The sequence below is a fragment of the Bos indicus x Bos taurus genome, chromosome 2, assembly GCF_003369695.1.
Source record: "Bos indicus x Bos taurus breed Angus x Brahman F1 hybrid chromosome 2, Bos_hybrid_MaternalHap_v2.0, whole genome shotgun sequence".
Classification (NCBI taxonomy): Eukaryota; Metazoa; Chordata; class Mammalia; order Artiodactyla; family Bovidae; genus Bos; species Bos indicus x Bos taurus.
Genome location: NC_040077.1, coordinates 90,322,109 through 90,349,764, shown reverse-complemented (window position 1 = coordinate 90,349,764; position 27,656 = coordinate 90,322,109). Strand labels below are relative to the sequence as shown.

Here is a 27,656-nt window from a genome sequence, read left to right as displayed (position 1 = left end):
AAAAAGTTGGCTTAAAGCTCAACATTCAGAAAACTAAGATCATGGCATCCGGTCCCATCTCTTCATGGCAAATAGATGGGGAAACAGTGGAAATGGTGTCAGCCTTTATTTTTCTGGGCTCCAAAATCACTGCAGATGGTGATTGCAGCCATGAAAGTAAAAGACAGTTACTCCTTGGAAGGAACATTATGACCAACCTAGACAGCAGATTAAAAAGCAGAGACATTACTTTGTCAACAAAGCTCTGTCTAGTCAAGGCTATGGTTTTTTCAGTGGTCATGTATGGATGTGAGAGTTGGACTGTGAAGAAAGCTGAGCACCGAAGAATTGATGCTTTTGAACTATGGTGTTGGAGAAGACTCTTGAGAGTCCCTTGGACAGCAAGGAGATCCACCCAGTCCATCCTAAACAAAATCAGTCCTGAATATTCATTGGAAGGACTGATGCTGAAGCAGAAACTCTAATACTTTGGCCACCTGATGCGAAGAGCTGACTCATTCGAAAAGACCCTGATGCTGGGAAAGATTGAGGGCAGGAAGAGAAGGGGATGACAGAGGATGAGATGGTTGGATGGCATCACCGACTCAACAGACATGGGTTTGGGTGGACTTTGGGAGTTGGTGATGGACAGGGAGGCCTGGCGTGCTGTGGTTCATGGGGTCACAAAGAGTCTGACACAACTGAGCAACTGAACTGAAAAATACCAAGAAAAGTTAGAAGACAACATTACCGACTCTCATGAAAATCCTACCACTCTATGTCCCACATCATGCAACGAAGACCCTATATGCCACACTAAAACCTGAAGCAGCCAAATTAATATTTTTTTTAAAGTGTGATGAATAGAGTTAAATTAAACAATAATTTAGATGTGATCTGACTAATTCCCTTCTCTGGGACACCATCCTATTCCTTTATTTATATCACCTACAAAAGTGAAAGTGAAAGTGAAGTCGCTCAGTCGTGTCCAACTCTTTATGATCCCATGGACTGTAGCCTACCAGGATCCTCCGTCCATGGGATTTTCCAAGCAAGAGTACTGGAGTGGGTTGCCATTTCCTTCTCCAATCACCTACAAGTATTAGCATTATTTTTGTGGTCAGTCAAACCTACTATTGGGGCTTCCCAGGTGGCGCAGTTGTAAAGAATCCACTGCAATGCAGGATACAGAGGAGACACGGGTTTGATTCCTGGGTTGGGAAGATCCTCAGGAGTAGGAATGTCAACCCACTCCTGTATTCTTGCCTGGAAAATACCATGGACAGAGGAGCCTGGTGGGTTACAGTCCATACAGTCACAAAGAATCAGACACAACTGAGTTCACAAACACACAAACATACTATTAATTCATATTATACTTTAAATATAAATATCCACTAAGCCAATATCCACCATCCAATATCCACTAAGTCACAACTTTATTTAACTTGTTGACATTTTAAACCTAAAGTTTAAAAATTAAACCATGAAATTTGGTAGAAATGTATTGGCTTGCTGTTCATCAGGTTTTTTTATTTTATTAAAAAAAATTTTTTTTAATACTTTTCAGAGCAACTTTAGGCTCAGAGGAATATTCAACAGAAGTTACAGATTTCCTGTATACACCCTGCCCCCACACATGCACAGCCTCCCCCATTATCAACATCCCCCACAGAATGCTACATATGTCACACTGTATGAACCTACACACTCATCATTGTCATCTAAAGTCCGTTTCAATTAGATTCAGTCTTGGTGATAGTCTATGGGTTTGGACAAATTTATAATGAATGACATGTATCCACCATTATGGTGTCATATGTAGTTACCCGGTCCTAAAAATCCTCTGTGCTCTGCCTATTCATCACTCCCTTCCTCCTAACCCCGGGCAACCACCAATCTTTTTCCTGTCTCTATAGTTTTGCCTTTTTCAGATTGTCATTTGTACTCATGTACGATGTAGCCTTTTCAGATTGGCTTCTTTCACTTAGTAATATTCATTTAAGCTTCTTCCATGTCTTTTCATGACTTGACAGCTCCATTTCTTTTTCCTGTTGAATAATACTCTATTTTTTGAATGTACCACAGTCTGTTTTATTCATATGTTGTGACTGAACGGCATATGGCCTTAAAGGCCATATAGAGGTCTTTGGTTTCTAGGCTACTACATTTCCTGAGTAGATGACCTCAACCGGAACAACATCTTGGTTGTTTCGAAGGTTTGGTGATTAGGAATAAAGCTGCTATAAACATCTGTGTGCAGGTTTTTTGTGGACATAATTTTTCAACTGCTTTGGGTAAATAGCAAGGAGCATGATTGCTGGATCTTAGAGAGTGTTTCTTAGTTTTGTAAGAAACTGCTAAACAGCATTTTAAAGTGGCCTCTACCATTTTGCATTCCCACCAATAATTAGAGTTCCTGTTGCTCCACACAGCATTGGTGCTGTCAGTGTTCTGGAATTTGATCATTCTAAATCCAGGACGAATGTGTAGTGTACACATCAGCTTTTGGCAATATCTCAGTCTTTTGAATCATGATCCAATGCTAAACATCAGCTGCTTCTTCGAGAGTTGTGTGTTCTACAGATTTGATAGATACATGATGACTGGAAGGATGATAGACCTTGGAGACAGCCAGGCCTAAGATCTGTACCTTAACTCTGGTGTGCTACTATGGAGGAGTTAGTTAACTTCTCTGAGCCTCAGTTTCCTTCTTCTGTAAAATGGAAGTAATAAATGAATGGCCACAGTACTTACTTTAATGAGTTGTATGAATAAATTGCATGCCCTCTCTGATTTTATTCAAGTGATTAATAAAAACATTTGACCAGAATAGAACTCAGGGCTGAACCTCATACCACACCACTGCCAGCCTTTCTCCAGCAAGGCCACTGTTCTTTGAGCACACACACCCCATCATCCAGCCCACACAGTTCCCTCTTTCAGGTATATCTGAACAGGCTTTGCCAAATGCCTCACTAAAATTGAATACTCAGTAAGGAAGATTTCTCTGGACTATCTGTATATAGTTTCATCTCAGACTTTGAGTGCATAGGTACTATTTTTAAATTCTCTCTTAATTAGTTCCGCCTTGTTCTTCTAAAGGCCATATAGAAGTCTTTGGTTTCTAGGCTACTACATTTCCTGGGTAGATGATCCTCAGATGAAGTAATTTGAGTTTCCCAGCTTCTTTCAGAAGGACCCATTGTAGAAAATGAAACACGTGTTAGCTGAGACAGATCTCTCATTTTATTTGAGGCTTATGGGCGTGCACACATGCATGTGTGTCTGATGGTGCAATAGGACTTGAGTTACTACTTTGGAACTCTTGGCCTTTATTCGGTATCTCTGCCATCAAATCAGAGCTGAGATTCCTCATCACTTTTGCTATCATCACAGACAATAGAGTTCAGCAGAAGAGGACAGCCTGAAATTTAATTCTAACCAGCATCTCAATCCAAACTCCTACTGAAGTCTGGCTGGGATGGAGTGGTAATGTGTTTTGATAATCCAGTTAGCAAAGGAAGAGGCGCCCCCTAGGAAATCATAACAAAGAGTCTTCAGCAAGTACTTTTGTTGACAACTTTATCCAAGAAACCACCTTCCCTGGAGGCTTTTTTAAACTTTAGCCTAATCCTCTCCTTGGCCACAGAAGTCCTTTTGTTGGGGAAAATCGTAAGTGAACACAGGAGTGACAGGCCTCTGTTAAGCCTGTGCTCTGTCTCCAAAGTCTTTCAATTGTTGTCCCCATCTGTCCTGTGCTCCTTCTGGCCCAGGGATCTCTCTATCAAATAATGAAATGGATGAAATTATCCAGAAGTTCTCTTCTCAGATGATTTCTGTCTATGTCTCATTTTTGAGCCAGTCCCTGTTAAATTCTAGGCAAATGACAATAGCGATAACTGTTCACTGCTTTTTCTTCAAGTATTATGCGCTGTTGCCTAGGACGTTGTATTTAAAATGTTCCACATCACAGGTGATGGTATAAAACCCTTGGTCCAGTGTGGAGTTAGATTTGTAGCTTCTTAGTAAGCTGAAGCAAATTTAAACTGAAGCAACAGTAAAATAGCCCTGGAAGTGAATGAAGAATAAAAAAATGAAAATCATGAGTAACATCTTACAGATTGAGTGGGGAAATTCTGTGCAATATTGTTGCAAAGTTATTGATGGAATTACATAGATATTGACAGAAAGCTTGATAACAGATATGAACAGAGGTAGCATCTTACCCTGGTAATAAGAACTAAGAAAGCTTTCCCTGAGAAAGTTTTAAAAATAATCAAAATTTATCTCCAAATGTACAAACTATAGTTACACCTCACCACACCCTAACTGTTCAAAACGCACAAAGCTTTGAAACTATTTGTAAAGTGCTTGGCACATGTTATGTTCCCAGCAGAGTTTAGTCCCATTTCTCTATTGTAGATGTTAGTGTACATTTTCTCCATACCTGAAACTGACATTTTCAGGATCTTTTCAGAGTCTTAATTTTCAGGCATTGCTGCTAGTTATAAGTCCTAATATCCCAATTTACATTTTGAATCTCCTGAAAAGTGAATATTTTAACATAAATTTAATTTAGTGGAAAAGATTTACAGGCCCCAAGTGTCCATGTGATAACCGCTTTTAGTCCCTCACTCTGGCACTTCCAGATTTTGATCATCCCAAGCCATTTATTAAACAGTTTAATTGTTCCAGCCTTTCCTTATTGTGGTTCATCTCCTACGGGTTTATCTCCTTGCATTAGTACCAGAGGCCTAGGGACATCAGATTACTCCAATGCATACTCAGCCTGCCTTCTCCCTTCTTCAATTGCTGGCACAGGCATCACAAAATTTGTCATGCTGCTTTTAATTGATTTTATATTGTGACCAATTTACACCTACAGGTAACAATTCTTTGACTGTAGTTCAGAGAGGCGGGTAATCTCCCTACCTTCTGGTTGCTTAGTAAAACAGAATAACAACTCAATAGAAATAATTATTAATTCTTATGCAGCACTACCATCCAAGACCATTTCCATCAATGTCTTTGATAATTTTATCAAGGGCAAATCTTTCATGCTATAGAATGTAGCTAAAGTACATCCTACTTTCATAACTAGTGGGTTTAAAAATGGCATAATTACATAGTAAAATCTCTGCTCTAGAAATATTTTACTATCAAAATACCATATTATTATTGTATTGCCCATTGTAATTCCAGTTGTATATTGTCAAAATATAAACTTCAGAATTATACCTGAGGAAGAACTATAATTCTAAACTTCCCTGATCTCCCCAAATTTCTAAACACAATGATCTTAGAAAATCCGAAAGGCAGACATTCTTGATGTGTATATGTCTTTAACAGAGAAACTGGCAAAGAACTGAATCCTGCTATGTGAACGACGATGGGGCGAGGGTGGTGCAGGAAGCATGCCAGTCATTGCCATCTAGACCCCAAAAGTTCTGTCGGGAAGCATGACAAGCTGTAGTTGCCTGATGTATGATCAAACCTTAGGCTTGTTTGTGGTCTGGGATATAGCCAGAGTCACCTACAGGGATGGCTGGCTCTGTGCATGGGTCTCACCTTGACTCCTCTGTCTGGATTACTGTCCCCTCTACTCACTGTGGAAATGCTCTTATAAGATCTACGAATGTCTGGACTGTGGTGGATTTAGGAGTTGTCCCTCCTGGCTTCCTGTGCCTGCCAGCAGAACTCTAGGGTATGGAAGCTTTGGGAAAAACCTCGACAGCACCCTTCTCCCTCAGGATTGCCTTGGAAGCCTGGGCTGCCCTAGGCTGATGGAGGAGACTCCTGAGAGCAGCTGAGTCTGTGACATTTGTGGATGGCTCCTGTCTCCCAGGACCATGAGGTCCTGGTGGTTCCCAGACCGCACCCTGGAGAGGACACTCTGTAACCAGTGGTGCAAAAGCCTGTAGCGGTGATGACTGGGTTTTCACAATCCTCCAAAACCACCTCCTAGGTGGGGCTAGACTCTGAATCAGGTCTTCTCTGGCACTTGGGGGCAAGCCAGGTGGTAATTTGCACCGCTATGGTGACCAACCATCCTGGTTTATCCAGGACTGTGTCAATTTTAGCACTGAACATCCCACATCCTGGGGCACCCCTTGGTCTCGAGCAAATGGGGAAAGCTGGTCACCCTGACATCTGATTTTTGTCTTGTCAGCTGACAGTGAGAATTACATAGTTAAGGGAACTTAACGTGCCAATGGCCCTGGAGGAGGAAATGGCAACCCACTCCAGTATTCTTGCCTGGAGACTCTCATGGACAGAGGAGCCTGGTGGGCTACAGTCCATAGGGTCGCAAAGAGTGGGATACAACTGAGTGACTTCACTTTCACTTTTCACTTTCACGCATTGGAGAAGGAAATGGCAACCCACTCCAGTGTTCTTGCCTGGAGAATCCCAGGGACAGAGGAGCCTGGTGGGCTGCCGTCTATGGGGTCACATAGAGTCGGACACGACTGAAGCGACTTAGCAGCAGCAGCAGCAGCAACATGCCAATGGAGTCCTGTATTCCGGTGCACCAGCTCAAGGCCTTACAATGACATGTACGGGTCATCTTAGGAGTCTTGTCCCTCCCCTAGGAGGGGGAGCTGATGCACACTGATGCCACCTCCTCTCACAGCCTGTGGAGCTTAGGCCTCTGTGCCCAGAGTGAGAATGAAGAGCCAGGCACAGGACAGAGATCTCTGAACCCAGGAACCAGGTCTTCACTGGAGAGTGAGTAACTTTCAGTTCCATCCTAGGCCCCACACTGTTGGAACCACTTACCTGGAAGATCTTGGTAATCTCACCCTTTCTTTTTACCAGCATTTGCTAAACCCAGCTGGGTGGTGACCTTTCCCGTAGGAGGCCAAAAGGTCACACATTTCTGGCTTCAGCCTCACTCCTGAAACTGTAAACAATGATTCCTCTGTAGGGAACAAAAGAGAAAAGCACCAACATATTATTTCCTGGGAATCTTTCACGATGTGTTTTTTTATGTCTGTTGTAATATTTGTCACCCAAAGAGATGTCAAAATGTGAGCCGGATTTATCCACCAATAACTTATACTGACTCACGGATAACTCACTTTACTGAATAGCTGTTAAGTGCCTTCTGTTCGATTCAATTCATTTCAATGCATATTTACCAAATGAACACTTGGGTAAGGCACTAGGCTTGGTGTTGAAGGTGGTAAAACTAGGAGTGGAACTGGGAGGCACATACACACTAACAACAAGGGCCAAAATCAAGCCAAGGAGTCCCAGCGACAACAGGCAGTGAGCCTGGTGCTAGGTCAGATACATTTTGGAAAGTTTCAAATTTCTGTTACATTAGATTGCTTTGGCAATCTATTTAAGTAGACTCTAAACTGCAACTTTTGTAAATTAAAAAATGGGGGGGGGCAGAATATATGTATATTATATATTTGGTTAGCTCAGAATGCTGGCAGTTTGCATTTTTATAAATGAGTTAAATGGGTAATATTTGTTTGTTTGTTAAGTGGATATTATTCCTGGGTGCTTATTATGCTAAAGATATGGGCCAAGTTCCCTAAAAGTTAACATTTTAAGGGGCTCACCTGCAAAATGGGGATAATAAAACTTCTGGGCAGATTGCTATAAGTTTAAAGAACATAATACATGCCAAACATCTTTGGTTGTTCTGATACTATATATATGTGTGTGTGTGTGTGTGTGTGTGTGTATGTATGCTAAGTCACTTCAGTCATGTCCAACTCTTTGTGACCCTAAGTAATGCAGCCCACCAGGGTCCTCCATCCCCGGGATTCTCCAAACATGAATACTGGAGTGGGTTGCCATGCCCTCCCCCAGGGAGTCTTCCTAACCCAGGGATTGAACCCATGTCTCCTGCGTCTTTCTGCATTGGCAGGTGGGTTCTTTACCACTAGGCCCACTTGGGAAGCCCATTCATGTATATAATTAATTAAGTTAAATTCCCTTATTATAGTTTTTATTGGGGTTTCCAGAGTAGTGAAATAAGATACACATGCTATACCTTGCTGCTTGTGGCATCTTAGCTCCCTAACCAGGGATCAAACCCGAGTTCCCTGCAGTGGAAGCATGGAGTCTTAATCACTGGACCACCAAGTAAGCCCCACACCATGTATTCTTAATAACTAGTAGCCACTGTTATTAACTAGTTATTAACTAGTTAACTAGCCACTGTTATTAGCTAGTAGCATCAGCACAGATACCATCTGAGAAAAATATCCAGGGACAACAGCCACAGTGTCACGAAAGCACGTCGATAAAACCTGCTCAGGACATCTTTCTACCTGGGCATCACTTTTTCAAGGCTCACAAGCTGCACAAACCGGTTGCTCTAAATACTGCACAATTTCACAAAAAGAGAAGCTCCAGCTTTGGTGCACCACAAGCATAAAATGCATCAATATTGTTTGCTCGAAGCTCCTCACACCAAAAGGGGAGAAATAAACTTGCAATGCCTGCTCTGCCTTGGCTGCCTGGGGTAAACCCTGACTCCTTGGGTTTGGAATTACATATTTGCCAGACTGGAAAGGGGAGGCATCAAGTCTTGTTGATATGCATAATGTATTTTCCCAGGCACATTATAATGTGCAATTTTGTATTCTACTTTCTTTTTAGCTCCTGTTGTAGCATAAACAGTTCAAATAAGCAGTGCATATTAAACTTTACAGATAACTCTCAAATTGGCTCAAGTCCAAACCATTTTGGGAGCTTCCCTCAGGGAGATACATCCTCTTGCCTTGGGGACAGTGACATGAAAAATGTCCCTCAAAAGCAACAGTTCCTCAGCGGCAATGAGGGAGATGAAGGAGAGAGAGCAGAAAAAGGGGCAGGAGAGGGAGAGAGAGGGAGAAAGAGGAAGAGAGAGACAGACAGGGAGGGAGAGAGAGGCAGAGAGAGAGAGAGGGAGGGAGAGAGAGAAAGTGAAAGAGAGGGAGGGAGGAGACGGGAAGGAGGATGGGGGTGGGGGGGACACGTGCAGCAGAACAGTGCTGGGAAAGCAACCAGTTAATCAAAGGGATTCCAATTTGGCCATGGACTGCCCGACTCTCCTTCCCAACTCATAGAAAAAGAAAAAGAAAACAAGAGGGAAGAAAAAAAGAAGGAAAAAAGCAGCCGAGTGGTTTTCCTGTAGCAATCTCACAAATGCAAAACCTTCCATTCGCTGACTGCTCATTAGCTTACTGAATCTGACAGCATAATTATCGAAGCTGCTTTGCACTTAGAATAAATAAATACAAAAGTGAGTGTTTAAAAATTTTTTGAGAAGGAAAATTCAGTCATCCAGACAGTACGACAAGTTTATTTAAAACTTTTAGATTCTTATGTATTTAGATCATTTCGGAATGAGATAATGCCATAGTTGTCTTTCAGTCTAATTGAGTTCTAAGCTCCTGGCTGTTGGCTGTCACCGCTTTCAAACTTTGCTTTAACTTTCCTTCCTTTAGAAATCTGATCCTGGTGTCTCCATTTACTCTTCCTGGGCTGATAACCTGGTGGAGTCTCAGTGCACTGGAGTGCAGAGAGTGACTTAATGGGATTGAGGGGCTAAATAACCTTTCACAGGAAACAAGATAATCAAATCTCTTCTACTAGCCTGTAATGGCTGAAAGAGAAAGCACAAGTAGAAAAGAAAGCTTGGAAATTAAACCATCATTTCTAAATGTCTTGTAATTTCCCTTGTCACGTGGTTTTTGCGCTGCTCTTACACATCATCAATCCATCAGCTGGAGTTGCTTAGTGCATTTAATTATTCAGAGTGCACACAGCCTCCGTGACTGCGCGGTAATTTTAGCTCATGTGTATGTATATAGGCTTCATATCTTCAAAGCCCAAAGGATCACACAGTACTTTAAATTGAAGTTGCTAACTAACACGGAGTGCACTTAAAACTCTGACTAGGGGCACAGCACATATGCATTTCCGATTAAAGCAGATGATCTTTCCTTTTAAAATTAATTAGTGCCTATTTATCTTTTCCTCTCCCTCCCTCCTCTCATTCTCCCAGGACCACATTTACATTGAACTCTTGAATTCAGTGAGTTAAAAGCTGTATAAAATAAACATTCTGTTAATCTGGGGTACAGGAAACTAATGTTAACCCATTGTGCAGACTGAGAAACTGAGATTTATGAAGGCCAATAATACATGTGATGCTGGAGGAGAAAAGAAGAAAACTTAGGTTCTTTAGCTCTCAATTCAGAGCTTGAACTCCCTGTACCATTTGTCTTAACTCATTCCTTTAAACACTAAAGGCAATATAACATCCACATGAAAGAAAACTGAAAAAAGGAAAAAATTACCCACCATTCCCTTTAACTAGAAGAGCATTTTTATTTTTGTACTCTACATTCCAGTTTTGTTGATATGCATAATACATTTTCACTGGTGCGTTATAATATGCAATTTTGTATCCCACTTTCTTTTAGCATAAACATTTCCATACTACTCTACACTCCTGCGAATTACCATTTTAAATGGTTACATAGTACTGTATGCTGAGTCAATATAATAATATCTATCCAACCAGTTCTTCTGTTGAATATTTAGTTTCTTTATTTAAAAAAAATTATAGACAACACTGCAATGAACATTTTTATGTATCTAGGGTTTTTTTTTTTCCCCTGTTCAATTGTTTCTTTGGATGATTTCCAGGAACCTAAGTATAAGGTTGAATGTTATTTTTATGGCTCCTGGTAGGTATGGCAAAATGCTTTGCAAAGGTTGCCCCAACTAAAACCACCGCCTGCAGAGAATCATCGTACTACAACCTTCCCAGCACAGGGAGTCATTAAGTTGAAGGGAAAAATAACTACTTTAACAGTTATTTGTATTTATTTAATCACTAGTTCGACTGCCTATTTATCCCACGTGTTAGTGTGCTCTTTTCATTTCCTTTGTGTAATTTGCTGTTTTATATGTTTGCCCAATTTTCTGTTGGATTCGATTCCTGATATTTTTCTGACAAAACTGAATAAGTAATGCTGCTGCCAAGTCGCTTCAGTTGTGTCCGACTCTGTGTGACCCCATAGATGGCAGCCCACCAGGCTCCGCCGTCCCTGGGATTCTCCAGGCAAGAACACTGGAGTGGGTTGCCATTTCCTTCTCCAATGCATGAAAGTGAAAAGTGAAAGTGAAGTCGCTCAGTCGTGTCTGACTCTTAGCAACCCCATGGACTGCAGCGTACCAGGCTCCTCCATCCATGGGATTTTCCAGGCAAGAGTACTGGAGTGGGTTGCCATTTCCTTCTCCGAATAAGTAATAGTAAGGAAAAAATAATAACCACCACTGATTAAGAAATCTTAAAACCCAAGGGTGACTGTGTTATTCTCCACCACCACCCCACGCAAAAAAACCCCAACAAAACAAAACCCTAACAAAGACAAGATGACATTAAAGATTAAGGAAGAGATCAGGGGTTTGAGTCTTTATTAAAGATAAGATTGAGTCCTCTTAGTTGTGAGATATTAAATATGTTACCTGGGGGCATGTGACATCTTCCCTAGGATGAGGAGTGGAAGAGAGTGGCTTGGGAGGCTGACCTACAGTCAAATCTTGCCTCTCCCACTTACTAGTGGTGTAACTTTAAGTAATTGGACCCAATTTTTTAATATGTAATATTAGGAAAACAGCTCCATCCTTGCCAGTTACTATCTGAATGAGAATTTATGTAAAACACATAGATGTCCAAGAAATAGCAGACACTATTCTTCTTCTATGGGTGTTAGGGACTCATCCATATAATGAAGATATGGAACAGTGAGTCCCAAGATCCTTTTCTTGTCAAAAGGTCTCTGACTCCTTCCTGAAGCATTTATCTTTATTTGGAGATTCAGTTCATGATGCTAACAAATGTAACCAACTTAAGAGCTTGGTAGAGCTGAGGAACTTGGTTAAGTCAGATTTTTCCTACCAAGGCAACTCTACACAACACATAAGCCAAATCACAACCCAACAACTTGTATTCTAGTGTATTAAAATGGGCTGGGGACAACACTGAGCATGGAAGGTGGAGAAGTGTGTTATAGAGGATAACTTGCTTTTTAAGTACTGATTAGTGGAGGATTTAAAAAGTAGACAGAGTCAGTTCAGTTCAGTTGCTCAGTCATGTCTGACTCTTTGCAACCCCGTGAATCGCAGCACACCAGGCCTCCCTGTCTGTCACCAACTCCTGGAGTTCACTCAAACTCATGTCCATCGAGTCGGTGATGCCATCCAGCCATCTCATCCTCTGTCGTCCCCTTCTCCTCCTGCCCCCAATCCCTCCCAGCATCAGAGTCTTTTCCAAAGGGTGTAGACAGAGTAGTCTGAGTTAAATTACAAACTCCTAGAAACAGAATAGGATTGAGAGACTTGGCTTGGAATCTCCCTTCCCCACCAAACCCAGCCTCTAAACCCTGACCTGTGGAATGACAAAATATTCTGGTTAAACTTTGACTAGACTAGACAATAAAAACAATAAACAGAGTAAGATTTGATATCATTAGCACACAAACAGTTAAACTAAGCTTTTCTAGTACATGTTAAAGAATGTTTAAATTGAATGTCATTGCAAGAAGGCATACAGTGACAAAGAGTAAAACTTAGGATGGAATATGAGTCAGGATTGCACTATTTTAACAAAGAAGACACCTGTGGATGACATTAGATGGCATTCAGAGGAGGATGACTTTCCTCTCCCTGGATATCCTTCCTCCCCATCATCTTTCAGGGCTTCCCTGGTCCTCAGTTGGTAAAGAATCTGCCTGCAATACAGGGGATCCCAGTTTGATTCCTGGGTTGGGAAGATCCCCTGGAGAAAGGATAGGCTACCCACTCCAGTATTCTGGCCTAGAGAATTCCATGGACTGTATAGTCCACAAGGTCACAAAGAGTTGGACACAACTGAGCGACTTTCACTTTATCATCTTTCAAGACCTCACCAACCCATCCTGGGCCTCTACAGCTGGAGTTTAATCTCGCCTCCTTTGAACTCCCAGAGCACTTCACACTTGGTCTATGGCTGTTTATCTTCTTGTCTCATTTCCTTAAGGACTGTAAGCTCTTTGAGGACAGAGTCTAAGACTAATTCATTTTTGTGTCCTTCAATCTCCTATCTAATCTTCAAGTGCTTAGTCGCTCAGTCTTGTATGACTCTTTGCAACTGCATGGACTGTAACCTGCCAGGCTCCTCTGTCCATGGGATTTTTCAGACAAGAATACTAGAGTGGGTTGCCATTTCCTTCTCCAGGGGATCTTCTCGACTCAAGGATTGAACCCGAGTCTCTTACATGTCTTGTATTAGCAGGTGGATTCTTTACCACCGAGCCACCAGTGAAGCCCCTCATATCTAATAGACCCTCAGCAAATCTTCCGTGAATGAAATAATGAATGAATGAAAATGAAAATAATCTTCCATGAATGAAAATAATTCTCCCACTCTGTTAGAAATCTGAGCCTATGGTGGGTTCATAGTCTCGAGATAAGCAGAATAGTTGGAATAGGTTCAGAATAGAATAATGAAACAAAATAATTAAAAGGTAAAAGAAACAGAATCTATATTGGGGGTTTGTGTATGTGGAGAGAGAGGTCAAGGGAACCCAGCTTTATAATATGATATTGAGGAACCTTCAAATATATTAAGGAGATATTATTAAAAGAAGGCTGGAAGTTCTTTTATTGGAGCAAAACAAAAAATTTCTCAGATTTTAAGGGGGCAAAATGAATAAGGCCTGCTGATGAATTACCAGAGTATAGATAGTAGAGTGATGTGATGAAGTGTTAGTTTCTCAGTCGAGTCCGACTCTTTGAGACCCCATGGACTGTAGTCTGCCAGGCTCCTCTGTCCATGGAATTCTCGAGGCAAGAATACTGGAGTGGGTTGCCATTTCCTTCTCCAGGGTAGAGGTCAATGCCATGCCTACAGGTACCAAAGTATGTGATGACAAAAAGGACTCTGGTAAATTGTTTTTGCAAAATTACTTGTGAAACAATTGCAAACTTTTAAGTTTTAATTTTTAAGATGCTGAAACCTGTTTTAAAGGAGAAGGGGGATTTAGTCCAGGAAGGAATGGGAGAGGCTCAAGCCTGGGATTTGGAAAGCAAAATGGGACCAACCCACAGAAAGAGACAGCCTTTGATGTTCTGACGATCAAGGACCATGGCTTAAGCACCAGACTCTTAAATCACGTGGCATTTACTGCCCGAGATTAAAAAAAAAAAAAAAAACACTTTTCTGGATCAGTGTCTGTGGTTCCAAATGGCTCCGTTCCAAAATTAGTTTTAACTTTCCAAGGGTAACATTTGGAAGCCTGGCAAGAACTGAGTGGAGCCAGTTTCTAGAAGGGGCAGCTTAATGATTTTCTACTCCCCTCACTTTCAAATCGTTAAGCAGCGTTCTTTTCCCAGAGCCCAAGTTCATGCTGAGGGCAAAGGGAATTAAACGAAGAAGCTGAACCTGCAGCTAAGATTAGAGAGTTGCCAAGGGCCTAATTTTAGGTCCTAGCTGCCCCAGCTGACATCCTGCACTGCTGGCTCAGCTGTGAGGACCACAAGTGTGGCCATAAGCCGATGGCTGTGTGGGTACAACGTCTCCCCGGCCATCTGCAAAAGCAATTAGCTTGCTGTTGGGTGTGTTTTGAGAGAGACTACCAATAATTTCTCCTTCCACAAATGTTTCTTCAGGTGTTCAAGAGTCAATAAGGGAGGATGTCAGTGCTTGGCAGAAATTTCCACATGCTTGCCATCTAGTAATCACGCTTTTCCACTTAAGATTGCTCTCCGAAGGAGAACTAAGCCTAGAATTCCTGGATTTTGTGGCAAGTGACTCCTTCCCCTTCGATTTCTTCTGGCCATAAGCTTACTGCCACAGCCTCGGGACAGTGGTATCTGGGACCTCTCAGCTTCATGGAAACACACATGGATGGATAGGAACAGCCCTGGCGTTTGGGGGGCGGATTCGTGTGCCATGCTTTTGCTGGGATGTAGGCTGTCCTTCCACTCTTCTCACAGTTCCCAGACTCAGGCTTCATGCTTAAATCGTCAGAGGGCAGACAATAAGAGCTGGCATCTCCCAGATCAAAGGGGAAACAGAATATATTTTAAAGTGACAACTTTGTTATCCTGCAACCGGAATAAAGCCAGAATAATAAAATGATACAAATATAACCCACTAAGTGATTCCATACTGCCACCAGAGAGCAAAATTTCTTGCATAATTATGGCAGGGAAACTCTCTTTACAAAGCACTCACAAGAGTATATCTGACTTTTGCACAGTCCTTACGCCTGGAACAGCCTGCCCCTGGGATGGAGACTCTGGGTCCTTGAGGGTTGGGAACTGAGAGGACCCTTTGGTGCACCCTATCTGCAAAGGAGGCTCTTAATAAAGGCTCATTGCCATGAACAATGAAAATGTAGACTGGCACTGCCAGGCCAAGAGAGGGCACCCTTAGAAGACATGGTGACATCATGTCACACGTGGTGGTGGCCACTGTTCTCAAGGTGCCCAAACTGGCTTCAGTGCTGCTCTCTCTTCCTCTGTTTTTCTTTCCAGTTTCTCTGGTAGTTAGTTGTGCTTTCCCCACCTTCTTGTCCACGTCCTATCTGTCAATCTGTATCTAAACCTGTTTCTGCACACTGCACCCCCACAAGCACGCGCACACACACACACACACGCACACACGCACACACACACACACACACACACACACACACAATCTGCCCCCCTTCCCCTGTCTCTTGGCGCTGGCCCTTTCATCTTCTCCCTTGGGGATTCGAGATGTCGCTGCAGGAAGTGCTTGTCGGCCGAGGCAGCAGCAGCAGAGCCCTGTGGCTTTGACAAACCTCATTTAATTGGGAGGAAGCCAGGAGAATTTGAAAGAACTGAAACATCCACGAAACTCCTTTTATCAGGCATAATTTAAACTCTGCATGGAAAAACCCCTATATGTATAAAGAAAAGTCAACTTCCCTCCTGCTGTGAGCACTCCTCATCTCCCCCCTTAGCGCAGGCAGGCTCCTGCAAGATTCCATCTTTTCATTTTTCTAAAAGTGTCAAAGTAGATTTGGGCTCTGTGGCTGGGTGAACAGAGAAGGAATACAGATGGGTCCCTCTCCTGTGCCCGTGTATGCACACACAGGCACACACACGTACAATGGAGCCCCTCTGTTGGTGGCTTTGCTTCAGATGACCAGGAAGAATCAAAACCCGAGTTTCTAACAAACACATCCCGTTTGCACAGTGATTGTTTCCTGCTAATTACTCTAAAGGAAAAGCTGGTACCCAGAAAACTCTGAAGGTCCTCATTAGTTCTCAGGACCTAGAATAATAAATCCTGGAGGAGGATTTATTTATATTTATTTATTTATATATGTCTCTCATGGGAGATATGTTGTTAAGTGGAGAGAAGGGGTGTGAATGTGTGTGTGCACACCCCCAGCATGTATATTTGCATGAAGTGGGAGTTAGAAAAGTCCCAATCTCAAGAGGAGAAGGCTAAGAAGGGGGGATCTTGGGGCTCAGACTGGGAAGAGGGTATTGAGATGGGAGTGGGGGGTGGGGATAAAGCTTGGGAGGAGGTACCAAGAAGGGAGTAAGAATTGTTAAGTCGCCTGGAATGTCTCTTAGTCTACCCATATGCCAAGCCGTGTCCCTCCCCTCCTTCCAAATTCCTCTCCGGAGTCACCTCCAGTCTCATCTGTCTTACCGGAGTTATTCTACAGCGGTTCCTCCGAGGACTGCCTTCAGTGCACACATATTCTCTGAACATCTGTAGCTGATTATGCACAGACTTTAGCTGTTTAGATATGATTTGTGCTAATATGTGTACGAGGGTGTCCTGTTTCCTCTTCCTCACCCTCTTTTCCTCCCACTTCATAGGCTCCTTGAGGTCAGGGACAAGCCTCCTTTTTCGCTCAAATGTTATAGCACTTAATATGTTCTCGACACTTAATGGCAACTTAATAAATACTGATGACCGATTTTTCTTACAGGGTTAAGTATGACATTAACCCTGGTTGTATGATTATGGTTATTTTTGGAGATTCTAAATGACTCACTTTAATAATAAAATACCTTGAGAAACCCCAAATTAAAAGCTTTGGACAGATGCAAAATCACATCCCAGATACTGTGGAGCTGTGCCTGCAAATCCTGGAGACATCAGTCAGACCCTGCATCTGAGCCTCTTGGACAGTAGTTCCTGACCACACCCCATCCCAGTTCCCTCCTCTCAGTCAGAGCCCCTACAACCTTCCTTAGCTTTCTTTTCTCTGGCTCAGGACTTCTAAAAACTGTTTTCACTTGATTGGTGGGTGTTTTGAAAGCAATCCCACCTAAGGAGGGTCCCAGGCAAACAGCCAGGGCCGTGGTTGCAGTACCCACAACCTCCGCACAGCCCTTCCTTGCCACATTCTGAGAAACATGAGGAGCGCTCCAGCCACATGACCCCTCAGCAGTTTTCAGATTTGGAGGATGACTTCAGGCCCAGGCAGCAAGGCTGATTTCAGAGTAACTTGTGCTTTCCGTGTGCATCCAGCCTGGGAGGATGCTCCCCGCTCCCCATGCCCCACCCGCACTTCCTTGGGCAGCATCAGATTTCCAATCAAGACAGGCCCAGCTCTCCTCTCCTGATGTATCCATGTCACCTATCATCTTACTCAACGGAAAGAGCAAAGGGGGTTGTTAGAAACTTTGGTTTGGCTTCTCCTGGCAGATGCTAGCGAAAGCAAACTCAAAGGCAACTTTCATCTCTTCTACTTTCTAGGTGTGTGTATAGGGGAAATGTTTGGATGGTTACAAGGAGGCCTGTGTCACCTCAACTCTCAACTTTTGAGTTTTAGAAAACCACAAACAAAACTTGGGCAAGACTTTGTCCCATCTTGCTTTTCCCAGCTCTAAGCATGTTTCTGGTTGCAAATTCTATGATTCTCCAGTGCTTCAAGAAAACAGACACCAAGACTTATGTGCGTCCATGTATACCCCACCCCCCGCCACCACACACATACACACACACACTCCTTCACTCACCATCTGGAAGCTGGTGCAGCTGAGCCGGCAGGACACTGAAATAATTGTGAACCAGCGCTTCCTGGGCTGAGACACGGTCTCTCGGAAAGCCCTTCAGCATTTGGGAGGCCAGATCTTCCGCTTCGGGAGCCCTGCCTAGCCTGGAAAAGTGAGAGAGACACAGGATTTCTCCAGAGGCCTCATTTCTGAAAAGTCAAGGGGGAAAGAAGAATAGTAAAGAAAAGAAGGTGGCTAGAAAAATTTCAGATAGATAGAGTTTTCCTGGGACTAGTAAAGTTGATGGCAATGGAAAAATAACCCCCACACTGAAACTGTTACCTGTCCTGTGACTAAGATGAAGGCAAAACTTCAGCATTCCATCATTCAGGCCCCAGCCCACCCCCTCCACGATGGCTCTGGGTACCCTGTGTACATAAAAGACCTGAAAATTGTAATTATAGAAACAGAAATATATAATTAAGGATTCTTTCTTTGAGGGATACAGCAGCCCCTTGCAAGCAGAAAAGCCCAGTTGGAAATAGGCTCCAACGGTGGTGAGCACAGAATTCTGGAATGGGAGGAAGGAGAGAAGAGATCCTGGAAGGTGAAACTTGAGTGGGAAAAAAGGCTTGTTTACAGCATTTTTGAAGCTCAGCTCCCAGGGCTTTCTCGAAGAAGCTCTATTGGTTTCCCCTGAGATAGAGCATAAGCAAGAAAGATAATTAAATACCCAAATTACAGTAAGGACAAGTCCTCAAGTTGACCTTATGCTGAATTATAAATTTGGAGTAGAGCAAATCCATTAGTTGAGCAACTACTATGTAGGTGGTTGGATCTGGGAGATACAGGAATGCTCTCTTCTGGCAGCTTAATCCAGTAGAGGAATCAGACACTAATTAAATGGTCATACAGATGCATAAACACAACTGTGAAGAAGGTCCAGATACTTGACTTAGGAGGGGGTCAGGGAAGACTCTCCTGAGGAAGCAGCATTTGGGCTGAGAACTGAGGATCTGGGGCGGGGGAGGGGCAGGTGTTGCAGACCCCCAGCGTGAGACGGAGAAAAGTGATTTTAAAGAAAGAAAGAAAGAAAGGCCAGCTGGTGGGCCTGGGATAAAGAGAAGACGGGCTTGCTATGAAGCCATGGAGAGTGGCAGGGGCTGACCCTGCAAGCCCGGTGGGTCTTCATGCTTCCTATTTACTTACAAAGTCTGAAAGTCTTTGCTAATCTAGTGCCAATCATTCAAGTACACCCATCTCTAGAGGCCACAGACAGGTTTACAAGTGGAAAGCACAAGACAGAAAACTGCTGATTCTGAGAGGCAGTTAGCTGCAGAACTAATGCCTGACTTTCAGAACTAAGTTGCATTGCCATGCAACTCCTCAAATAAACAAAAACAGATGGGCTTTCTTAATGCTGAATGTACACACCAACCTGAAGTCATCAACAGATACCCTTTCCTCCCCAGGTACCATGATGCAGCGATGCTGGAAGCCCTGACCCTGACTTGGAATTTGCCTAATTTTTGCATAAGATTTGCATAAAAACTCAGGTATTTGATTCCCATGACATAAAGCTGTTTCTGCAACCAGAGAACTTTACTCTCAAACTCAAGAGTAATTGCTTCACAGACTTAAGGCAGAGAAGAAATTTTCAAACCCCCAGTCCTTGCAAATTTCCAGGCCAGTTAGGAGAGAAGGGAACCAGAGGTGGAGGCTGGTTTAAGAGATTGTAACCCAAAGGGCTGGCGGATATTTTCTCCATCACGGGTGCCCTGCCCAGGCACAGGTTTTCAGGTCAATGAAATAGGAGTCTGGAGTGGGTAAGCGGGTACAAATCAGTAGGACTCAGTATCAGTCTCAAAGGAGAATCAGGGGAAATCTTCTGAAAAAATTTTTAGCCAGTCCATTTTCACTATAGGATGGTGGAGTTGGATATGTGCTTAAACCAGGGCATCCGTCCTAATGTTAGTTCCCTTTCCATGACAAAACCCTTCTCAAAGCCAAGAGTTTTCTCATGTGATAATCTAGGCCAGTGCTGTCTAACAAAACTTCCGGTGATGATGAACTAAGTAGCTTCAGTCATGTCCAGCTCTTTGTGACTCCATGGACTGTAGCTTGCCAGGCTCCTCTGTCCATGGGATTCTCTAGGCAAGAATACTGGAGTGGGTTGCCATCCTTCTCCAGGGGATCTTCCTGACTCAGAGACCGAACCCACGTCTCTTGTGTCTCCTGCATTGGCAATCAAGTTCTCCTATTGCCAGTGCCACCTGCTCCATGATGATGGAAATAGTCTATTTTTGCCCCATCTCATATGGTAACCACTACTCACATGTACCTAGTGAGCCCTTCAAATGTGGCTAGTGCAACTGAGCAACTCATTTTGTTTTTTTGAATTGAAGTACAACTGATTTACAATTGCACTTGTTTCAGGTGTATAGCATTGTGATTCAGTTTGGGGGGTTTTCTTTTGAAGATTTTACTCCATTCTAGTTTATTACAGGATATTGGATATAATTTCTCATGCTATACAATCAATCTGTAGAGTAACTCAATTTTTTATCTAATTTTAAATAATTTAAATTGAAATAGTCACATGTGGTTAGTGGTTATGGTATGAGATAGCACATCTCTAGACATTACTCCTTACTTTGAGAATCTGAGCAAAGACAGTCTGAGCTAAGGCAGCTGGGCTAAGGCAGAGGTGTTGCGTACGTTCAGAAAAGCCAGAGGGATATTGGGCCAATCCAAGTCCCACTCAGCCTGGAAGGAAGGGCTGGTAGGGTAACTGCGGGGGGCTTGCAGCGATGTTCCTGCCATGCGACGGTTCCAAGAGCAGCAGCATAGAGTAGTAAGATGGTGTGCAGGTTTGGAGCTACCATTATTTTGGAAGCCAGTGGTGAAATGGAAGAAAGCCACAGGACAGCACTAAAGTCCAGATTTCCCTAGCTAGGGGTTGGGGAGCCTGACTATGCTAGCAAGAGAAAGTTTGCGCTTCTTGGATGAAATAATAAACAGCAGTTCCCTGGAACCTGTCTCCAAACAGGAGAGTTTCAGGTGATATAGCGTGTTTGAAAATAAGAGTGGAGCGCGGGGATACCCTGGGGAGAATCGTCCCTCCCAAAAAAAGATCCTTTGCTAGTCCACAGTTCTGTGTTCCGACCTATTTTACTCTTTGTGCTCTGATATTCACTCTCTATGAGGCTTTTTTAAAGCACATGAACAGTAACTATGAAAAAAAAAAATCAAACAAACTTTGGCTGGGTTAAACCCTACCACATTTTCAGGGAAGAACAGCGTTCAAACGTTCAGTTGGGATGTCTTTCCCTTCTCCCCACCTGCGAGAGTGTGTTTTTCTTTGACATTTGAGCTCCTTTCCCCTGTCTCTGATGTTTTCCTCACTGCCCTTTTTACTGAAGCAAAAAGAACAGAGCCTTGGCTAATTACTCTCAGATCAAATAATACTGGTTATTGTAATTGGTCATTGTCCGAAAACACTGAGTTCTTCTTAGCCCTGAGGTTGCCTGGCACAGCTTAGTTAGCTAACTATTCCGGGAATGTCTCTATTATCTGTTTTACTTTGCAAAAGAAACTAGGGATTTGTTGAAAGCTGGTAATAAAAGTCTGCCCTGGTCTGAGCTGAGACTGCGTAGAGAGGGCCTGGGAAAGCATGACCTCCATGAATCACGTTGCCCCCCTCTTCCAATAGCCACTCAATGATGTTATTTGGTTTCTCTGTGTCGAAGAATAATAAACCCACGAGGTTTTCTTACAGGCCAACACTCCCTCGTTCTCAGGGCCTCGGGCATGGTTGAGGGGCACAAAACAATTTTAATGACCAAACTCACTGAAAGTAAAATGGTTCATAGAGAAAAACTAACAGACTCACAGGTGGCTGCCTCTTCAAGAGGCATCTTCATGGGGTTTGGGCCCCCAGATCAAGGTGCTCAGGGGCTGAGTGTTCAGTGGACTGAGGCTGAGTGAAATGTCCCTTCAGCCCTGCTGAAAGGTAAGCTTTCCAAGGCGGTTCTTACCTGTTGAAGACATTCTGAAGGCTCTGAGGCTTAGGCAGCGGGAACCATTCTGAAAAACATACACGGACATGTTAAAAGACAAAAACAATCCTAAAATCCTGTTGCCAAAAATACTATTAAAATTCTAAACGCTCCTCTTGGCTTTGGGTAAGACAGAATCCAGTCATCAGATGGGCAAACTAAATGACATTAAAGGCTTGTCTCCCTCTGAAATTTTATGATTCTGTGGATGGTCACTATTCTGGGTTGAATTGTGTCCTTCTCCCAAATTCATATGCCCAAGTCCTAGCCCCAAATACCTCAGAATTGGGCTTTATTTTGACATAGGATTGTTATAGATATAATTAATTAAGATGAGGTCATTAGAGTGGGCTTTAATTCAATATGACCGGGGTCCAAATAAAAAGGGAAGCTTTGGATACAGACATGGACATGTATGGAGGAAGACAAAGACAATATGAAGAGACAGAAGGAGACAGCTATTTACAAGCCAAGAAGAGAGGCCTGAACAAATCCTTTTGTCAGAGCCTCGAAGGAAGGAATCCTGACAACACCTCAGCTTCATATCTAGCCTCCAGAGTGTGAGACAATACATTTCCATGGCTTAAGCCACTCAGTTTGTGGCACTTCGTTATGGCATTCCTAGCAAACTAAACTAATACAGTCACAATACTCGACATCTGGTGTGTGAACACGTGTGAGTGCTGGGAGAACACACAGGTAATCGTGAGAAACTTCCCCACTCTTACCAAGCTTATAATTCATTTGAGAAAACAAAAGTGCTCCCCTCCAAGAAAATTCATGTGACAAGTGAGGCGGCAAAGTCTCAAAGACTCAAAAACGGTAAAAAGGAATGGGACTAATTTTATATGTCACGTACAGTATACTTCACGCACAGAAGTGAATCCTGGCTTGAATAATCCAACATGGATGATAATAAGATTTTTAATTTTCATTGGAGCACTCCTTACTACATTTACATGTGGACGCATGGTTTTCTTTTTTTTTTTAATATTGACACTCTTTAATCCAAAATGAAATCTGTAAAAGGAGATGATTTTGTATTCATTCAAGAAATACTATTAAATGCTTACTCTGTGTAAAGTGATAAAAGGGGCTGCAATGACACAAGCTGGGGCTGCTTCAATCCTATTTCTGACTCCAAATTGAGAAAAGAGTATTTCAACTCTCATCCACAATTATATCTTTGCTTTATACTTTCCTTGGGTCTGAAATGTAATCATTTTGGTTTTAAAAGTTTTCTTCTTCCAACTCTTATAGGATTGGGATACACCAAGACTGTTTATTCAAAAAAGAATCTAATGTAGCGGGCAAAAAATGGTTTTGATAATACCAACCTATTGGTGTCTGTAAGTGTACAGAAAAGAACCCAGGAAGACCACTCACCTGATTGTGATAATGGTTATGGGGGCTTACCCTATTCACTTCTACGCTTATTTTCTTACATTTATTTTCAAACAAAAATTACATATTACTGTGTAACTTCAAAAGGAAGTTCAATTAAAGATGGACTTTATGGTGTTAAGAGTTGGGGAGTGAAAGGCATGATCAAAGAACATGATTTAAGCTGAGTTTTCAAGATCAGATACAATCAAATGTGAGCCACTTGGGAGATTGAGCTTGACCTCTGTGCACTGCCATGTGTGAAACAGATCACTAGTGGGAAGCTGCAGTATAGCACAGGAACTCGGCTCAGTGCTCTGTGCTGACCTAGAGGGGTGGAGTGGGGGGCTGGGGCTAGGAGGGAGGTCCAAAATGGAGATCTATGCATACAAATAGCTGATTCAGTTCATTGTACAGTGGAGACTTAACACAACATTATAAAGCAAGGATACCTTCCCCACTCAAAGAAAAGTGAGCCACTGTGCTGTCATTTTACAGTCCCAGGTGGGCACTAAGGGAAGTCCTTGTCTAAACTGGTTATTTACTTTCTCTCGGGTGATTGTGCCCAAATTCAAATAACCAGTAAAGATCAGAATACCTGGCATTCATTCAGAACGTTCATTTCCAAACCACTTTCTGCTGCCTATTGATAGTTTTCCCTGGCCAAACAAAATTAAAATATGTCCTCACCAGTCATATCTCAATTTCCAATCAGTGTAGTGAAATCCAGTTCAAAGCTTTCCCATGTTGTATTTATCCCTTAGATGAGCCCTAGGTGCTGGGGTTTGGGTATTTAGTTTTTTAATACAATTGCTGGCTTTAGTATTCTTGTTGAGCATGGGTTTGAAACTGCTGCTTCAGGTTCATGGAGACCTTAAGCAAGACATTTTCACTATGGCCAGCCTGTTTCTGTACCTCAAGTTGGAAGTCATAGTCACCTCACAAGGACAAAGTGATTTGTTGAATTTATGGATATATTAAGATAATGAATGGAATGTGCTGGCCTCAGCATTAAACAAAATAAATCCTCTTGGCTTTTCCTTCTTTCTCTTCCTTTGAAAAGCGATGGGAAATGTAAACTGTATGTAGTTGGGACTCTGACTTGTGTTTTGAATCCACACTAATGCCACAAGATCAAACCAGTCAATTCTAAAGGAGATCGACCCTGAATATTTGTTGGAAGGACTGAGGCTAAAGCTGAAGTTCTAATAATTTGGCCACCTGAGGTGAAGAAGAGCCGACTCATTGGGAAAGACCCTGATGCTGGAAACGACTGAGGGCAGAAAGAGAGGGGGACGACAGAGGATGAGATGGTTGGATAGATCATTGACTCAATGGACATGAATTTGAGCAAACTCCGGGAGATGGTGAAGGACAGGAAGCCTGGCCTGCTGCAGTCCATGAGGTTGCAAAGAGTTGGACACAACTTGGTGACCGAGCAACAACACGCCACTTAACCAGCTGTGTGACTTGAGGGTGTTGCTCACTGGGTCTCAGTTTTCCCATCTGCAGAAAGGAGACAATTAGAGCTCCTACTGCATGGGGTTATTGTGAGAATTAGAACAGTGAGTGTAGTGTAAGTATTTCCTTACCCTTTGCTGCTTTTCTTTCTGCCTCTTTCTCTCATGTGGCATATCACATCTTTCTCTTTCCTCCCAGGTATCTCTGCCTTATTGTTCTCCTTGGAAACCCATAACTTGCTGTTTCAGTCTACTGAAATTCTAATGTGTTCCGAGCTTGAGTTCTTACAAGCCTGGCTTAATTTCTGAGTCTTTGGTGTGGGCCGGAGGTGTGTGCCTTAGCTTTGTGGTGTAGCAACATGAACACAGCCTGGGCTCACACATCTCCTTTCTGCCACTTCTGAGCTCTGGGATTTGGGGGAAATTACTCCACCTCTACAGTTAAGTGACTCAGAAGTTTCTCATCTGTAAAGTTGGAACCCTTTTCCAGTTGCCTGGGAGGATAAGACAAGATTAAGCACTTGGCCTGTAGTAGGTGTTCAATCAACGTCAGTCTTATTTCTTTTACTTTTTCTCCTTGGTTCTACCTTTCATTTTGAAGAGACACCTAGTCTCACACAGTGGTCCTCAAGCCAAGCAGAACACTAGCATCACCTGGGAGAGTTTTTAACCAAAAGGAAGCCTCAGCTTCACCCCACAGAGCCTGCGTCAATGAGCCTGGGGAGGCCCACATCGGTCCATTATTGTGTTATGATGATATTTAATGGGGTCTTCCCAGGTGGCGCTAGTGATAAGAACCCACCTGCAATGTGGGAGACATAAGAGACACAGGTTCAATTCCTGGGTTGGAAAGATTCCTTGGAGGAGGGCATGGCAACCCATTCCAGTACTCTTGCCTGGAGAATCCCATGGACAGAGGAGCCTGGTGGTCTACAGTGCATGGGGTCACAAAATGTTGGACACAACTGAAGTGACTTAGCACACACAAATGCACAATGTTTAATGACCTCCAGATGTTTATAGAGTAGCACTAAATGAAGGAGAGGACACTGGTCTAGTAAGGAGGGCAGGGTGGACCACTCACCAGCAACTCCCACACACTTCTCTGAGGCCCATTTCCTTACATGGGCTTGTGAAAATTCAACTAATCAATGGACATAAAAATTACCGAACATCATGTCTGATGCCTACTTCACATGTTTTTCAAGGATGTGAAAAAGGAAGCATTATGAGAGAAAAATCAGCCCCTAAAAAGTAGAGGATGACTTGTAGGAGTGGCCCCAGGAGGCCATGACACAACATTGAACTTAAAGTTCTGTGTCTTGTGTAGACTGGGCTTGACTCTCTCCCCACATCTCTTCTGTAGCTACGTGAGCCCATAAAGAGGGGCTGAGGCGTCCAGGGTCAGCCAGGTTGCTGTTATAAAGGCAAGCCTTGTGCCTGTCTGTGGCCAGCCCTCCACGCTTATGCAGATAATTTGCTGCTGAGTGACCTTGCCTTGCCCCCATTGATTTTTCCCAGTAGTTAAACTGCAAGCGATCAATGAGAGAGTGATCCGCAAACAGTCATTTTCAGTTCAGTTCAGTCGCTCAGTCATGTCCGACTCTGCGACCCCATGAACCGCAGCATGCCAGGCCTCCCTGTCCATCACCAACTCCCGGAGTTTACCCAAGCTCATGTCCATTGAGTTGGTGATGTTATCAAACCATCTCATCCTCTGTCATCCCCTTCTTCTCCTGCCCTCAATCTTTCCCAGCATCAGGGTCTTTTCCAATGAGTCAGCTCTTCACATTAGGTGGCCAAATAATTGGAGTTTCAGCTTCAACATCAATCCTTCCAATGAACACCTGGACTGATTTCCTTTAGGATGGACTGGTTAGATCTCTTTGCAGTCCAAGGGACTCTCAAGAGTCTTCTCCAACACCACCGCTCAAAAGCATCAATTCTTTGGCACTCAGCTTTCTTTATAGTCCAACTCTCATATCCGTACATGACTACTGGAAAACAGTCATTTTATCCAATGCCATTTCAAGACAAGTCTGTTTCTCTGGTTTCAATAACCTCTCAAATCATACATCTGTAGGTAGCTTATTATCCTTTTCCTTCCAAAGATGATGGTAAATCATTAGACCATATTCTTCTCCATCTCCCTGGTGACTCAGAGGTAAAGCCTCTACCTACAATGTGGGAGACCCAGGTTTGATCCCTGGGTCATGAAGATTCCCTGGAGAAGGAAATGGCAACCCACTCTAGTACTCTTGCTTGGAAAATTCCATGGGCTACAATCCATGGGGTCACAAAGAGTCGGACACGGCTGAATGACTTCACTTTCACTTTTCTTTCCTCCATCTCCTCCTTCTGCAGTTCTCTTTAAAGGAGTTCTCCTTTGAGTTCAATTGGAATTTGAGGCAGGAGGAGCAAAGTACATTGCAAGAGGCAAGTTTGAAAGTTGAATATTTTCTTTAAGAAGATAAACAAAATTGACAAACCACTAGCCAGACTCATCAAGAAAAAAAGGGAGAAAAATCAAATCAACAAAATTAGAAATTAAAAAGGAGAGGTTACAACAGACAATGCAGAAATACAAATGATCATAGGAGAATATTATGAGCAACCATATGCTAATAAAATAGACAACCTAGAGGAAATGGATAGATTCTTAGAAAAGTTCAACCTTCTAAGACTGAACCAGGAAGAAACAGAAATTATGAACAAGCCAATTACAAAGTCAAAACTGTGATCAAAAATCTCCCAAAAAACAAAAACCCAGGGCCAGATGGCTTCAGAA

At 42.9% G+C, this 27,656-nt stretch overlaps 1 protein-coding gene across 1 annotated transcript in view; it reads right to left on the bottom strand.

Moving 5' to 3' along the window:
• Positions 1-1,402: 1,402 nt before the first annotated feature.
• The window catches only part of CDK15 (cyclin dependent kinase 15), a 96,381-nt gene continuing 70,127 nt past the window's right edge, over positions 1,403-27,656 (bottom strand). The window contains exons 11-14 of the mRNA XM_027564470.1: positions 22,005-22,053; positions 17,992-18,131; positions 6,760-6,901; positions 1,403-4,050 (exon numbers count right to left, since the gene is read on the bottom strand). Of these exons, the coding sequence (XP_027420271.1) occupies positions 6,792-6,901; positions 17,992-18,131; positions 22,005-22,053 (299 nt within the window). The 3' untranslated portion in view covers positions 1,403-4,050; positions 6,760-6,791. The remainder of the gene's footprint in view (positions 4,051-6,759; positions 6,902-17,991; positions 18,132-22,004; positions 22,054-27,656) is intronic.